This window comes from Jaculus jaculus, chromosome 2 (assembly GCF_020740685.1).
Source record: "Jaculus jaculus isolate mJacJac1 chromosome 2, mJacJac1.mat.Y.cur, whole genome shotgun sequence".
NCBI classification, from domain to species: domain Eukaryota; kingdom Metazoa; phylum Chordata; class Mammalia; order Rodentia; family Dipodidae; genus Jaculus; species Jaculus jaculus.
Genome location: NC_059103.1, coordinates 190863492 through 190881651, shown reverse-complemented (window position 1 = coordinate 190881651; position 18160 = coordinate 190863492). Strand labels below are relative to the sequence as shown.

Genomic DNA, 18160 nt, shown 5'->3' with positions numbered 1-18160 from the left:
CCCTTATTATTATTATTATTATTATTATTATTATTAATATTTTATATGGACACATCATGGGTTGGTACCCTCTTTTCCCTTGTCCCTGCCCCCATTCCATTGGGGATCCTCCTCAGTGGGGTTGCAAGTATTCTCTATATAGAGTTGTGGTTTATACATTGTGGGAGCAGCAGTTATTTTGGGGAGAAGGGAATGTGTCTGGGCATGATGTGTTCTCACATACACAAGTCCCCTACGTGACTTCCACAACTCTGGAAGAGACCTAGCATAAATGAACCATCTTTGGGAAACACAGACATTCCTAGAAGAAAGAACAGGAAGTGAGCTGGGGGATCACTTGATAGAATATCTTAATGTGATCATCCTAAAATGAAGATCACCATTGATAAGCCTTGCCCATGGATCCAAGTGTTCCCATCAGCTTTCTGGTTTTCTCTACTACATGCGAATAGGCAGCCAAAAACAACTGAACCTCAAGGAAAGTCTCTACTGAGAACAAAACCGAGACAAATCAAACAAACAGAAGAAAGCAACATGTAGGGGAAATAGGACACAGCAAACTGAAATCTAAACACATTCCCCGACCTGGGGGATGGAGGGGAAACTTCTCAATAAAAATCGCAAGATTTCAGGATGAGAGCACTTGAAACAAGAGTGTTACCAATCCTACCACACAGTTCAGCAGGCGTGTGGGACTTGTGCATCTCACACAACTGACGCTGTGAGCTCTCGGGCAAAGACCTCCTTGCCCCTCTCCACAGTTCATCAACTCCCATTCACCTCTCTGCACCTATGAACTTGGCTATTTGTAACATGAAAACATGGATAAGAGAAGGCAATGGAGTACCTGACACACATGAATGGGAATGCCAGAATTAAACACGTTATTTTGTATAATGAAAACAAAACACCACGTGGGATGAGTCATGTAAAAGAAGCAGACTAGAAAAAACTTCTGCAGGTAAAGTACATGCTTAGGGCAAAGGCTTCATGGATAGAGACTTACCTCCAAAGTTGTGAATGGCATTCATAAAATCTGCACGAGAACCGCAGATGAAGTAGCTGAAACTAACGAAACAGCTCCAAGAAATTCAAGTGAGTAAAGTAGGAATAAATACTCCTACTAGATTTTTGTAAGACAAGTTTTAGGAAATCTACCAGAAACTATAGTAATAAGACAAAGAAATATAAAACAAAAGGGAGAGGAAAGATAAACCAAACTAGTAGCAACTACTTAAGTAGTAATTATAAAGAGAGCAGCAGGAAAAGATCACAGCTCCCCAGAGGCCAGGAAGAAGGATGGGGAGTTACTGCCAAGGGGGGTGAAGTTTTATTTGAGGGACAGGAGCTTGTTGAAAACTGGATGTGGTGATAGCTGTACAACTATTCAATCATACAAACAAACAAGTACGTTGAATTATACACTTCAGATGGTACAGACATGTATAGTACATAAATTGTATCTCAATAAAGCTGTTTATAAAATTATCCTCACGGCTGAAGAAATGGCTCAGTAGGTCAGAGCGCTAGCTATGCAGGCATGAAGATCTGAGCCTGATTTGCAGAACGCACGTACAAAGCCGGGCACGGCCACAAGTGCCTGTCTCCCCAGCACTGCGGTGGGAGTGGAGACAGGGCTGCTGGGCCTCCCTGGTCAGCCATTCCATGGAAAAATGAGGAGCTCCAGGATCAGTGAGAGACTACCTCAGCGAAACAAGGCAGAAGAGCAATTGAGGAGGACACCCAGAGCTTTCCTCTGGCTTTCACAAGTGGGAATGGACATTTGCATATACATGTGTATATACCACACATGCACACACATACAATACCAAAAGGAAAGTATCCTTATGATATCAGGTGTAAAGTCCTGATCACAAGGAGCAAACACTATGCATGTACAGACTGTATATTTACATGGACATATGTGCAAAAATGCTATGAAAAAACAGTTTTATTATCATAGCAACAGTTTACTTAACAGACACGATTATACTATAATGGCCCATCCCCAAATAGTTATAAAGTATAACAAATAATGTTTGCAATTACATTGCAGCAGATTTATTAATTCTATTCATAAACTGTGCTGTTAGAAATGAAGCTAAATTGAGACTATTAGAAAAGACAGGTATTCTTATTTTTGATACTAAGGTTTGCCAAAAGATAGAGTGCTCTTAATATATTTATCTTCTTAGAACTTTGCCAGTTCAAATCATATGCGGGAGACTTCTGGTTAAGATGGCAGTGTAGGAACCACACCAGAACAGCCTAGGGGGGGAAAAAAGCCAAAACAAACCCCAGCAAAATACACTCTTCTACTAAAAAGCGAGGTGTATAAGAAATTATCAACTATAGCAGAGAAGTAGGAGAGATCCGGAGCGTCTAGAGCCCACAGAAGCAGGCAGAAGCAGCTGCAACAGCGACAGCAGCATCAGGTCTGCCCAGCTGCAGCCGCCAGGATCAGCCTGAGCCACAGGAAAAGCCAAGTAAGGAGTCTCCACTCACACTGGCCTCGGCACAAACTCAAGAAATGGGAAGGGAGGACGGCAGGGAAGAACGGAGGAGCAGCTAGTGAGGAAGAGGACCACGTGGACCAGCGGGAGAACTAGAGCCACCATCCACAGCCTTCCCTCCCCCACCGCCAGTGCAAGCACCAACAAGCACCAGAGACCTGGGGAAGGGAGCTCACCTACACAGCACCCGGCACTCAGCACCGGCGGCCAGAGCAGCGATCTATCCAGCCTACCGGAGCCCACAGCACAGCAAAGAGGGACCCAAGCGAGAGCACAGCATAAGTGAGACCAAAACAATCCCGACAGGTATACAGGATCACACCAGATCAGTACCCGCCAAATAAGCCTGGTATATAGGCTTGAATCGGAAGTGCTAATTGCACCTTCCATGTCAGGATAAATTCTATGTTAAATCTGATGGATGGTCGGATTTGCCATTCTTAAATAAGCTATATTTGGGGGCGTGTCATTTGTTACTTCCTAATTTATAGTGCCTTTGTTTCCTCTTCTGTTGTTCATTAGGGAAGGGTCTCACTTGGTCACAAGCTGACTTGGAACCCTCAACAGACCAGAAATCTTAGCCTCCTAGTTGACAGGATTAAGGGTGTGGGGCAACACACATCCTAAGGGACTGTGACTTTGTTAGAGAATCTGGTTGTCATAATACCTACTCCTACATAAGTAATCTAAGCTGGTTTTCAATGAATGTGTACATTGTTTAGTTAAAGTTTAGAATCTGCCTGCATTTTGCTCCATTCAGCCTACCTGAATACTCTCATAATAGGCAAACCCAACATCTAGGGTCACTTTTGTAGATACTCTAAGAGTCTTGAGAACCACACATAGCACCTTAAGCTCCTACCCTGAGATATATAACATCAAATTGACTGAGACATCTAGTAACACTGCAGATAATTAGAAAATCCAAGCATTAAATTAATCCAAGATGCAGAAATATGTACATTGTAACACAAGAAACACAAAAAATCAAGACAACACAAATCCACCAAAAAGTATTAATGTATCAGAAATGACCCCTAGTGTGACTGACTTAGAGGAAATGCCTGAGAAAGATTTCAAAAGAATGATTATAAATATGTTCAAAGAAATCAAAGAGGAAATCAAAGAAATGAAAGAAGACACAGGAAACCAAACCAATTTAATTAAATAAGGAGGTCAATACAAGACATAAATAAGGAAATAGAATAAAGAAAAACCAGTCAGAATTACTAGCAATGAAGAACACAATCAATGAAATAAAAAACTCTGTAGAAAATCTCACCAGTAGAATAGATGAAGAAGAGGACAGAATATCTAAGCTAGAAGACCAGGTGGCAGATCTAATACAGGCCAACAAAGAGAAAGACAAATTAATAGGAAAGTATAAATGGGAATTTCAAGATATTCAGGACACTATGAAAAGATCAAACATAAGAATTCAGGGCATAGTAGAAAGAGAAGAATTTCACTCCAAAGGCATAGTAGGCATTTTCAACAAAATCATAGAAGAAAACTTCCTCCAAATTAGGAACGAGATGACAATGCAGATACAGGAATCCTTTAGAACGCCAAACAAAGAAGGAAGCTTTGGAAAGATCCTCTCCTCGCCATATTATAATTAAATTACCAAACATACAAACCAAAGAAAATATATTGGAAGCAGTTAGAGAGAGAAATCAAGTCACATACAAAAGCAAGCCATCAGGATCACAGCAGATTACTCAACACAAACTTTAAAAGCCAGAAGGACTTGGAAAGTTCTGAAGGATAACAACTGTCAACCAAGGTTATTTTATCCTGCAAAGCTATCCATTCAAATAGACGGAGAAATAAGGACATTCTATGACAAAAGCAGACTAAAGGAATATTTGAAGACAAAACCAGCTCTACAGAAAATATTTGAAAGGATCCTCCATGCCAAAGAGAAAGCACATAAATAAGGAACCTGGAAAAAACAAACCATATTCAAATACTAGTTAATACAAGAGAGCAAAAGTAAAACCAGAAGAAGCACAAAACAAATAACAAAACTAAATTCACACCTTTCAATAATAACTCTTAATATCAATGGCCTCAATGCCCCAACCAAAAGACATAGATGTTTGCAGACCGGGTTTAAAAGCAGGATCCTTCAATTTGTTGCCTCCAAGAAACTCACCTTGCTACAAAGGATGGTCACTATCTTAGGGTGAAAAGTTGGAAAATGGAATTTGAAGCAAACGGGCCTAGAAAACAAGCAGGGGTTGTTATCCTAATATCTGACAAGGTAGATTTCAGTCCAACATTATTTAGGGAAGATAAGGATGGTCACTTTATATTGATTAAAGGCACTCTCCAACAGGAGGACATTACAATCCTAAACATATTTGCACCTAAAATGGGGGCTTCCCAACTTCTTCAAACAAAGGCTATTAGAACTAAGGTCACAGGTAACACAAAACACAGCTGTAGTGGGTGACTTCAACACCCCACTCTCATCAATTGACAGGTCATCTCGGCAAAAAATAAACAGAGAGGCATCTGGATTAAACGAGGTCATAGTACAAATGGACCTAACAGATAGATACAGGACATTTCATGCAAATGCTGCAGAATACACATTCTTTTCAGCAGCACATGGAACATTCTTTTAAATGACCATATATTAGGACACAAAGCAAATCTTAACAAATACAGGAAAACTGAAATAATTACTTGCATTCTCTCTGATTACAATGGGATCAAACTACAAATCAATAGGAAGAAAAGCTATAGAGCATACACAAAATCATGGAAACTAAACAATACACTACTAAATGATGAATGAGTCAATGAAGAAATCAAGAAGGAAATCAAAAAACTCATAGAGTCAAATGATGATGAGAATATAACATACTAAAACCTTTGGCACACAATGAAGGCAGTCCTAAGAGAGAAATTTATAGCTTTAAGTGCCTATATTAAGAAATTAGAAAGGTCACAAATTAACAACTTAATGCTTTACCTTTAAGCCTTGGAAAAAGAAGAACAAGGCAAACCAAAAATCAGTACATGGGAAGAAATAATAAAGATTAGGGCATAAATTAATGAAATAGAACCTCCCCCCCACAAAAAATTCCAAAGAATCAATGAGGCAGAAGCTACCTGGTGTCCGTTAGTTGCATCAAATTTTACAAGTTAACATGTTAACTACAATGAAGTCCTATGTCATTATTTTTTTGCATGCTAGAGTTTGAACCCAAACCCTTGTCCATGCTAGGTAAGGACTATAACACTGAGCTACAGTCTTAGCTAAAGAGTTCTTATATATTAAAATTAAAAAATAGCAAGTCATTCTTTTGTATCATTAAGTCTCTTAGTATCTTTTACTCACTTTTTTCATAGTTCAACAACATAAAAATAAAATCATATTAAGGGAAATAATTACCCATGACACAAGGAAAATGTGAAATATCCCAGTACAACTGGGGGGAAAAAGAATGTTCTGACATACTGATGATTATTCTAAACATTTCTCCTTAAAAAATGGAAAGATAATATTCTAATACTCATGCCCAAAATCTAGTCTTCAATGTAACCACCTTAGGAAGCCACACTTCCTAACAAAGATGCCACTGTTTAATGCTAGACTCACTTTCTGAAATCAACAAGTTAGAAGGCAGAGAAGAAAACAGTAATCTATTAACTTTACATTACTCAAGCCTATGGCCATGCTGGATCCCCACCTGAGGCACCCAAGCTTTCAACATGTGAGTGGAAAATTTAGCTTCCAAGGACTGTTCAAGAGAGCCATGGCTCAAGTCTAGAAAGAATCTAAAGTGATTTTTAAATGAGAATTTAGTTTAGTAACTGTACGAAACCTCCTATGGTGAAGATTACAAATGACAGAAGATGTATAACCCCATTACAATACAGGAAAACGTATAATCTGCAGGCGCTGAGGAACAGAAACACATTTCCAAAGCTCTTCCAGGATCTTTGATTGCAGACACAGGAAGCATAGGAGACAGGGCCTAACAGCCACAGGCTGCTGCACAGTTTACAAAGTGTCCCCCTGGTTACCAATGACAGACAAGTTTGAGCCTCACTCAACAAATGTTAGTAGAGAAAGAGCTTAAGTTGAAAGAGTTGTTCTGATCCTTTCTCTGTCCCAGAGCACCTGAAGGACTCTTCAATAACAGACGCTCCAGGCTGGGGTGAAGGGAGCACCCCAGGGCAGAAGTCTCAGTTCTGGGGCACATGTGAGGCAGCCCAGTGCTTTCCAAAAGGAGTCGCGACCTGACCCACTGGAGGCTGGATTGGTGTCAGGTGCAGCCCAGCTTGGCTTCTTCATAACTGTAAGGAGACTAATGTTTAGCTAGTGTGAGGAGTCACAAAACTATGGGAAAGAACAAAATTCTACCTTTAGCAGGGCATGGTGGCACACGTCTTTAATCCCAGCACTAGGGAGGAAGAAGTAGGAGGAAGGTAGCGATTATGAGAATTGCTACGAGTTTGAGGCCAGCCTGGGACTACAGAAAGAATTCCAGGTGAGCCTGGCCTAGTGTGAGACCCTCCCTTGAAAAAAAAAAAAAAAAAGTGGGGGGAACACCCAAAAATTCTACCTTTAGGTAATTCTTAGAAAAAATAGATCAAGTGCCATAGGGGTATTATGAACTTTGGGTGGAAGGAAGCCTTAATGAGGTAAAGTTTATGTGAGTGTATATATGTACATTAAAGACTAGCTTTACCAAAGTAAGGACATTTATACACCCCCCATCACTGTAGTCAGTGAGGGAAGACTTCGCTTCTTCACTTTGCAGTCTGGCCTTCAGAACTGCATAACTGAGTCACTGTAAGGTACCTCAAATGGTAAGCTAGTGTGAGGAATCACAAAACTATGGGAAAGAACAAAGGAGGCTTCCCGCTCAAGCCTTGGGTAACCAATGATCCTCCTTCTGCCTTTGATAGAATTGTCATATAAATAACCACACAAGCTGCACACTCATCTGAACTGAAAAACTTAGCAGGCTACTTTCTGATATACCCCTTTTTTTCTCTAATTGTTGAACATCCCTTTGTGTATTAAAAAAAAAAAAACAACTATTTTCTAGTTGAAGGGAATTCAGTTTCTAATTCTTACCTATTATGAACAATGGTTTTATAAACATTTGCTCAGAAATTATTATATGAATATATAGTCTCAAATCTCCTGAGCAGATACTTAGGAAGGAAATAATTAGGTTGTCTGATTCACGTGAATTTTTCCCAGCGTTTTCCACAGCAGCTGTTCTTTTATACTTTCCCACCAACAATGCAAGCTTTGCATCTTCTTGACAAACTCAGCATCTGATGGTCACTATTTTCAATTGCAGCCATTTAATGAATGTATCACGACATCACATTTTGGTCATAATTTGTATCTCTGAAGACTAACCATACTAACATCTTGTCATGGTCCTCATTAGCCATTCACACCCCTTCCACAGTGAAATGTCTACTAAAGACTTAACCACTTAGTCACTGGCCTCATTATTACTAGACTGTAAGAATTCTATGACCTCAACACTTTCTCTTAATAAGTAACTAGTTTTTTTAAAATTTTCTTAAGTGTTCTTCGAAGAGTGGACATCTTTAATTTGACAGACACTAGCTTGCAGTATCACTTTCTCATACTATACATTGTGCTTTTCATTAACCATTTATGTTTGCCCGTAGAAATGTTCTTGAAGTTTTTAAGTTTGGATATATGATTTTGAGTTAACTTTTATGAAAAGTAAATGTTTAAATATAAACACAGTCTAAAATGTCTACATATATGGAATATTTACATAGAAATTCAGTATTTCCGACACTGTGCTCAGGGGAAAGTTATTTTCCCACTGGTCTTATTCTAGTCCACTGATTCATGTGTTCATGTAACAGCACAGTTTTGATTGCTGTGGCTTTATGCACTCAGGTACTTTTTAAATGTGCATCCTCTGTACAAGTCTTACCCTCTGTCATTCCATTTAGAATCAGAATCATACTTTTTTTTTTGTTTCGAGGTAGGGTCTCACTCTAGCTCTGGATGACCTGGAATTCACTACGTAGTCTCAGGGTGGCCTTGAACTCCTACCTCTGCCTCCCAAGTGCTGGGATTAAAGGCGTGTGCCACCACGCCTGGATCTCATATGAAATTTTAACAGGGACTACTATTTTGAGTCTAGAAGTCAATGTGGAGAGCAGTGCCATCATACTAATTGTACTAGTAAATTTCTTATCACTGTGAAAAAAAAATACCTGCAAGTAAACTTATGAGTGCGGAAATGTTTATGCCCAGCTCACAATTTCAGAGGTTTCGTCCACAGCTGGTTGGTGGGTCTGATGCTTTTGTCACCCTGGTGAGGAGGCACATTATGGCCTAAGTATGGGAAAGAGGAAGCTGCTCACCTTGTGGTGGTCAGGAAGCACAAAAAGGCCAAAAGTAGCTGGGGTTCCAACACTCTCTGGTGCTCTAACTTCCAAGTAAGTCCCTGTCTCTTGGAGGTTCTACCACTTCCCTACAGAACCATGTTCTGGAACCAAGACTGTAGCACATATGTAATTTGAAAGAGGAAACAAGTTCAAAATGCAGCACTGATGCTGAGTTGACTATAAAACTATGGGCTATTCATTCGTCTGTATCTTGCCTCTCAGGAAGGTTTTGTGGTTTTCAAGGTAAAGTCTTATGCATCTCTCAGTGGACACATTTCACAGTATGTGATTCATTGGTGCCCAGTTCATTTCCTCCCCATTCTTCACTAGGATTTGGCAGATCTTGCTACTTGAGGGTGATGCAGAGATCTTTCCTCCAGTCTACAATAAGGATTTAAGATCTTGATGCTGCTTTAGCTGATCTCTATAAACTGTTCTAATTTTCATTTAAACTATTTTCTAATTTCTTTAACCTACAGGACATTTAGAAATGTATTTCCAAGTATTTGAGTGATTTGTCAGATTTTTGTTGATGTCTTACTTAATTCCCTTTAACTCAAAAACGTACTATGTTATTTCTATGCTGTTAATTCCATGACTGAGTATATATTAAGACCCATGCTAATGAATATTCCTGACTGAAAGAACACCTTGTCTCTGCCACTGAAATTTCTTTCTAAAATCATTACCAGAATGCTTTGTTTCTCAAGATGCAAAGTACTTACAACAGTAATATGATGCCAGTTTAACCTTATCCTAAAGCATATGCATCATGCCAATTTAAATACTGAGGAGGGGCTGGAGAGATGGCTTAATGGTTAAGCACTTGCCTGTGAAGCCTAAGGACCCAAGTTCAAGGCTCGATTCCCCAGGACCCACATGAACCAGATGCACAAAGTGGCACACACATTTGGAGTTCATCTGTAGTAGCTGGAGGCCCTGGTGCATCCATTCTCTCTCTCTGTCTGCCTCTCTCTCATATAAATAAATAAAATCTTTACAAAATACTGCAGAGGGACATACTTTATCAATTCAAGCCATATCAGCAATTCATATACTGTAAAACTTAAAAAATATTATTAGAGGGCTGGAAAGATGGCTTAGCGATTAAGGTGCTTGCCTGCGAAGCCTATGTACCCAGGCTCAATCCCCCAGTACCCACGTAAACTAAATGTACAAGGTGGTGCATTTGTCTGAAGTTTGTTTGCAGTGGCTAGAGACCCTGGCACACATCCTCTATCTGCTTCTCTCATAAATAAATAAAATAAACACTTTAACAAATATTAGATTATTCTGGAAAAAAAAAAAGAAGACATACTTCTCTGAGTACTTTTAGCTTTTTATTTATTTATTTATTTATTTTTTTGTTTTTTCAAGGTAGGGTCTCACTCTAGCCCAGGCTGACCTGGAATTCACTATGGAGTCTCAGGGTGGCCCTGAACTCACAGCGATCCTCCTACCTCTGCCTCCCGAGTGCTGGGATTAAAGGCGTGCACTATCACACCTGGCTTAGCTTTTTATTCTTTCAAAAAACAGTTTCAGTCTATGAAAATGAATCAAAACAAACTTAGAGTTGTAAAATTATCACAAATTTCAAGTTACAAAATTATCACACATAATTATTTTGTTAGCTAAGAATAAACCAAGAGGGCTGAGCCCAGCTGCAAGGAGCTGGGGAAGCAGGAAAAGTACTACCATTGCTACTAGAATAGAGCTCCAGGCAAGGACTTTGGTTACCAGTGTCCAGAGGGGGGCAGCTGCTCGATTAAAATGTCTGCTGGACGTATGAGCAATGCATATACACACACAGTGTAAATGCTATACGCATGAGCTGAGCTGTTCTTGCCACAAACAGTATCATAATCGTTGTGCACCTTACTTTGTTCATGTACTTACTGTCTTAGGAACCATTCCTAGTCAATTGTTGCCAAGTAAAAAGTTATAAGGCAACCTGTAATTACTTCTCAATATTTTCCATGTAGCAGCATTGTGGTGGTTTGATTCAGGTGTCTCCCATAAACATAAGGGTTCTGAATGCTATGTTCCCAGCTGATGGAGATTTGGGAATTAAAGCCTCCTGGAGGGCTGGAGAGATGGCTTAGTGGTTAAGCGCTTGCCTGTGAAGCCTAAGGACCCCGGTTCGAGGCTCGGTTCCCCAGGTCCCACGTTAGCCAGATGCACAAGGGGGCGCACGCGTCTGGAGTTCGTTTGCAGAGGCTGGAAGCCCTGGCGCGCCCATTCTCTCTCTCTCCCTCTATCTGTCTTTCTCTCTGTGTCTGTCGCTCTCAAATAAATAAATAAAAAAATTATAAAAAATTATTTTTAAAAAAAACAGCCTCCTGGAGGCAGTGTATTGTTGGGGATGGGCTTATAAGTATTATAGCCAGTGTCCCCTTGCCGGTGCTTGACACACTCGCCTGTTACTATTGTCCACCTTATGTTGGCCAGGGGATGATGTTCACCCTCTGCTCATGCCATCGTTTTCCCTGCCATCATGGAGCTTCCCTCAAGTCTGTAAGCCAAAATAAATCCTTTTTTTTTTTTTCTTTTTCCCAAAAGCTGCTCTTGGTTGGGCGATTTCTCCCAGCAATGGGAACTTGACTGCAACAAGTATAAAGGTCATGAAAAGAACATAACATATGTCACCTTTGACTCTAATCGCCACACGACAGCATGGTCAGACAAATGAGAAAAAGCATGAGTAGCTGACTGGATGCGTAAAGGAATGAAAATGTGCGACAAAGCTGCTGTCGTAAGATCAGGACATGATGTGAGGAGAGAGGACAAGGTTTCGTTTGGAGCTTTCTGTTACAATACACAGCACTTGGACATACTCTGGTAGAAGCATCACTATGGTTCAAAGGTGATCCAAGTGTTTACACATAGCTGGGACAGTAAGAGAAGCTACTGCTAATAGCAGAGTGCAGGATATGAAGTTCTAAGTTACTGAAATTTTATGCTAACCAAGACTTGGAGTTTCTGCTTTTTGTTTTGTTTTATGCAACTTCTATTATAGGGATAAGTAAGCACCTCCTTCAGGAAGGATTATAGGTAGAAAAGAACTTAACTCTCTCATTTGATTTTGTTTGTACTTCTAAGATTAAAAAAAAAAAAAAAACATGCTGTGAAGCTTCAGTTTAATCAGGCCTTAATGATCCAGCCTAATCAGTAACCAAGAATCTAGCCTCAAATATTACCATGTGATCTTTCTTCTTATTATTATTCAGATGTTACCACTATTTATTCCTAAATTTCAAGAGGTAATATATTTTTTTTTTTTTTTTTTTTTTGGTTTTTCGAGGTAGGGTCTCACTCTGGTCCAGGCTGACCTGGAATTAACTCTGTAGTCTCAGGGTGGCCTTGAACTCATGGCGATCCTCCTACCTCTGCCTCCTGAGTGCTGGGATTAAAGGCGTGCGCCACCACGCCTGGCTAGAGGTAATATTTTTAAATGAAATCAAGCTACAAGGTATTTTCTTAAACTTAAATAAAAGTAAAAAAAAAAAAGAGCCCTTGAGTAAATTCTAAAACAAATTACCCTAAAATTAGAACCTAGAACTTTAGTAGTCACTTGAAGTAACATAAAGTTAGAAGAAAATTAAGTAATAGGCCATCCAGGGTATACTCAATTTATTAAAGAGATGTTAATATTCAGTTCATGCTGTCAATTTCAGACATTCACAATGCCAAGAAATAGACAGAATCTCATGATTTCGTGAACTATAATGTTACGGGGGGGGGGGATAGTGTGTGGCTTGGTGTGTGTGTATGTGACTGCAGATGTGTGCGCCCTGTGTGCATGTGTGCATAGGCCAAAGGAGACATTGTGTGGCCTCAGTCTTTGTTTATCCACGTGCTTCCTTGAGACAGTCTCTCACTGAACCCGGAGCTGACATTTCTGTTCGGACTGGTGGCTAGCAAGCCCTAGTAATTCTCGGATCTCTGGCTGGTTACAGCCATGTGTGGACATGTACAGCTGTTTCCCCAGGTTCTGGGGAATCACACTCAGAGCAAATCAAGCTCTCATGTTTGCATGGCAGGTGCTCTTACCTGCTGAACCAAAACCCTAGCTCCAAATCTATTTCTGGCACTAAATCCTACTAGTATTATTTAAAATCACCAGATAGGCATGTGTTTTCTGTGAGCAGCACGCAAGGAAGGGTTAGAGATGTCTCTTCTTTTGGGAAGCTTGCCTTAAGCTCTCAAAGCTAAGTTACTCACATGATCTGGAATGCCCGCTACACCCTCATACTGTCAGCAAAGCAACATTGTGACTACTTTGAAAAGTATATGCGTTACACACCCATAAATTATCAGATGACCATGAGCTTACCTTCTCAGCTGCAAGACCCATTTTGCCTCTCCTTTATTTCCCATACCTGCATCATCTCCTACACAATGCCATGCATATCACTCTGATGTTGATGACAACAATTAAGGTTCAATGATCACTGTCTTCTAGCGACCATTTATGAAATCATTTCCTTACGTTTTCTCCGCTTTTGCCTACAAGCAGGCATTTCTGAAGATGCCATCGTTGGCTCCCTTCTCTACATGGTCTATACATTTGTTTGTTTTCTAATATGCTTAATCATTACCTATATGTACAAACAGTAAGCCTTTATATTGCTGGGTTCCCAGCCTTGCATAGTCACCCTCCTTGAGTCTGAATCATTCTGTGATGAGCTTTAAATAACAGAAGTCAGACTAGACTGGTTCTGGAACTGTCTTAAAAAAAAAAAATCTTTGCAGTTTCAATCTGTTTGTGCTGAAGGGCACAAAAAATTTCAGCTAGGCTGCAGGCAAGGCCATGCAAAGGGACCAAGTATCAATAAAATGGCTCAGATCCCAGGGGGGAAAAGGCAGCAATAGTTCACACCAGCATCTAATGTAGCCACATCGCTGACTACTGGTGACATCAGGAGAAGTAAGGGCAAGTGTGGCTCTTTAAGGCCACTGCATTTTAAGGTTGCTTACTACACATCTGATCCATAAGACTGATGGTAAGCTCAAAATCTAAATCCTTGGGCTGGAGGGATGACTCAGTGGTTAAGGTGTTTGCTACAAAGCCAAAAGATCCAGGTTCAATTCCCCAGGAGCCATTTTAGCCAAATGCACAAGGGGACACATGCATCTGGAGTTCATTTGCAGTGGCTGGAGGTCCCAGTGTGCCCATTCTCTCTCTCCCCCTCCCTCCCTCCCTCCCTCTTTCTCTGTCAAATAAATAAATAAGTAAAAATATTTATTTAAATAATCTAAATCCTCAACCCTGACCACCCTCTAGAGACCTATGTATAAATTTCAAACTCTAGCGTTAACGGTCTACACAGATATTTTAGCACTTACTACACTGGAATCTGATTTCTTTCATACTACAGGGAAGGGGCATCTTAAAGTTGCATCCTCAGAATACCAGGACCCTGCAGACTGTAGCTACGGATTTCATCTACAGCAGACCTGGTAGGCACGTTTCAACTACAGTTCTTAGTCTAACCATAGTGTGCAGTCACAAAATTATTACTCAACTTTTTTAAAATTATTATTCAAATTTTTAAAAACCTATACCAAAACAGAAAATGAAGGGAAACACATGGACTATGACAGTTTTGAGGACAGTAACTTCAACATTTTTGCTTACAATAATATAATGAAATACTAGGATCTAAATTTAATTCTTGACTTTCTGACAGAAGTCAGGATTTTGCTTTCATAGGATGGTGTGCCTCCTAGATTACTAGAGTTGCCAATGCTTGAAGAAGTTACAGAACAAGTAACTGGCACAGCCAGGATCATACCCCAGCTCTGCAAACACCCAGCTCTGTAGTTTCTCTAAAGCCCACTTCCCTCACCTGTAAAATGGAATCAAAAACAAATCTACAGTTTATTGTAAAAGTGGTATGAATCAATATTGCTAAAGTGGTTAAATCATCGAAGAGTATACAGTATTCAAAAATCAAGTTCTCATTTCTCCAGAAAACTGTAGCCACAATTTTCATGTAGCCAAAAAGTTCATATAAAATAATAAATGAGAGCCAGGTGTGGTGGTGCAATCTTTTAATTCCAACACTCAGGAGTCAGAGGTAGGAATTCTATAAGTTTGAGGCCAACCTAAAACTACAGAATGAGTTTCAGGTCAGGCTGGACTAGATGAGACTCTACCTTGAAAATACCAACAAATCATAAATGAACCACTTTATTTTCACATACATATTTAGCTCCAGAGACTCATCTAACAAAGCAATGTTCAACATAATTAGCTATCTATTTAACCAAAGTTCTGCCTTTAGAGTACTGACATTTTAGTGAAAATGATGAGTGATAATTAAATGCTATTTTCCAATAAAGATTAGCTCGACTTCAAATTTGATAAATACATTATCTTTGTCGTTCCACTAAACCAATTTAAAGATTTACTACTTACCACTGATTGTTTTAGGCTTTTTAGCTATATACTCCTTCCATTTTCTTGAACTGAGTTGGTTGGGTGGTGGACTGAGTATGTTACTAACTGTACATGGCAATACAAAAAGAGCACCAACCTGGAAAAACAACAGATTTTCACTGATGGCAGATTGAAATTCATTCATGTCTTATGACTGCTTCTCACTCAAGTTTCACACACTTAACAAATACTGGGCATGTTCTCTCAACAACTTCACCATGAAAACTAAGAAAGGACTCCCTCCCCATGGCCAAAAAAATAGATAAACAAAAACCAAAACAGCATCCAAAGCTATAGTCTCTTCTCCACTCAAGTATACGTTTCTGAACACTTCATTATTTATATTTAATTCATAATCTGAACACTTCATTATTTATATTTAATTCATAATCAGGTTGTGGCATTACTTCTTATCTGCAACGTAGCAAGAAGCTAAAAGTGACTCATTTTGTTCAACAAGAATGTTATAACCTTTGAGTAGATGGATTACTGTTGAGGCTTCAAAATTATAGTACATCAGAAAGCAATATAGAGACATTTATTCCTAAAAATCAGAAATTTAATGTTAACAGGTAGAAACTGTAAAAAGGATAATGAATTAGGCCCCAGAAAACACACAGCAGGCTCTGACTGATTTATGAGCAAACTTACCTTATTCTTAAGTTATTCATCTTTCAATTCTTAAGGCTGGGTATACAGATGCTTATTAAATATTTGCTCAAAAATCACTATAATATGTTTAGGTAAATTCTTAGCTTGATTAAGGACTAAATAAAACAAATTGTAGCTTTGAAAGCTGTATCTTACCTACTTTAGAAATGTGATTACATCAATCACACATTCCAATATAGAACATTAATTTAAAAAATATCTCTGGAGAAATTTAGGCAAAGCATTAGTCAAATATAGTAAACCTAATGAAAAACTTCAAGTTGCCCTAGGTAGAAGTGATACTTAATTAGTATTTAATGTGCCTGTTCAGAACAGAACAGAAAAACAGTGCTCTTCCTACATTTTTGAATGTGTGTGGGGTGCATGCATGTCTGTAGGTGTATGGAAGCAGATGTGGGTGCAGGAATATGTGTACACATGTGCATGTCGAAGCCACAGGAAGAAGTCACTGTTTTCCTCACTCATTCCCCACCTCAGTTTTGAGACAGCATGTTGCACTTGAACCCAGGGCTTTCTGATTCAGCTAATCTAGCTAGCCACTTGTCTTGGGGGATTCTCTGTTCCCACCTCCTAAGTTTTGAATCACACTTCCAAGAATTTATATGAGTGCTGGGGTTCTGAACTCAGGCTCTCAAACTGGCATAATACTTGCTTTACCCACGGACCATCTTCTCAGTTCCCTACTTAGGCATTCTTCATTGAAAGTTATAAAAGTCAAGATCTCGGAAATTAAAAGTAAATATGCTTATTCATCTTCAAAAACTTCAGGCCCACCCTTTTAAAGTCAAGAATATCTTACATAGTCAAAAATTAGCGATTAGCTGGGCATGGTGGCACACCGTTTTAATCCCAGCACTCGGGAGGCAGAGGTAGGTGGATCGCTGTGAGTTCAAGGCCAGCCTGAGACTACATAGTGAATTCCAGGTCAGCCTGGACTAGAGTGAGACTCTACCTTGGAAAAAAAAAAAAATCTCTTTCTCTAAAAAAGAATTCTCTGACCACAAAAGTAGTTGTTAATAGATTCCCTAACAATCCTATCTTGTCTGACTAATCTAAGAAAATCTGGAGCAATCAAAAAGACAGAAAGATAGTCTCTGATGGTCACAGGAGTCTCTAGAACTTAAGCACATGACAGCTCCCAGGGAAGGGCCTGTCCCAGTGTGTGAGCAAGCACCTGGTACACACTCATAATGAAAACAGGACAGCAATGAGGAACAACAACCTATCATAGTGTCTATCTATGAAAATGGCTCACTGATACCTTTTTCTTTAAAAACTAGATCCTGGAGAGATGCCTGAGCAGTTAAGACATTTGCCTGCAAAGTCTAATGACTACTATCCACAAAAACCAGATGCACAAAGTGGCACATGCATCCTTACTTCAGTTGCAGCGGCTGGAGGTCATGGCATTATCCACTCTCTCTCTCTGTCAGTCTCTCTTCTCTCCATCTCTCTCTCTCCTTGCAAATAAATAAATAAACTTAAGAAAAAAATAAAAGCCAAGCTATAAAGCACTTGACTTCAAGGACTATGTGTACATTTCAGATCTCCTTTTCTTTTCAAAAATGTAAAACTAGGGCTGAAAAGATGGTTCAGTGGTTAAGGCCCTTGCCTGCAAAGCCTAATGACCTGGGGTCAATTCCCCAGTACCCACATAAAGCCAGATGCACAAAAATGTAAAGGAAAGCTGAACATGGTGGCACATGCCTTTAATCTCAGCCCTTGGGAGGCTGAGACAGGAGGAACACTGTAAGTTCCAAGTCAACATGGTATAGAGAGAGAGTTCCAGGTCAGTCTGGGCTACAGCCAAACTCTGCCTTAAAGAACAACAACAATAAAAAAAAAAGACAAATTACGGCCTAATGTAACAGAGAAATGAATTGATTCAAATTGCTGAATTAAAGTAAGACAAATTTATAAGGTCTTATTTATATATTCCAAATTGATAAAGCTCTAACATTTTAGAGTAATGGTCTGAGAAGCCATAAGATGACCTTTTAATAAGGGTTAGATGACCTTTTAATAAGAGGACTATGTAACAATTGCAAATACAATGTAACAATAGTTTACTTCTAGAATTAATATGCCTACCTTCACTAACTAGATGGATTAAGGACTG

At 39.4% G+C, this 18160-nt stretch overlaps 1 protein-coding gene across 1 annotated transcript in view; it reads right to left on the bottom strand.

Annotated features, from left to right (window-relative positions):
- Positions 1-18160, bottom strand: part of LOC101606099 (MDM2 binding protein) — a 71784-nt gene that overhangs the window by 36522 nt on the left and 17102 nt on the right. Inside the window, exon 11 of the mRNA XM_004661365.2 lies at positions 15349-15466. Within this exon, the coding sequence (XP_004661422.2) occupies positions 15349-15466 (118 nt within the window). The remainder of the gene's footprint in view (positions 1-15348; positions 15467-18160) is intronic.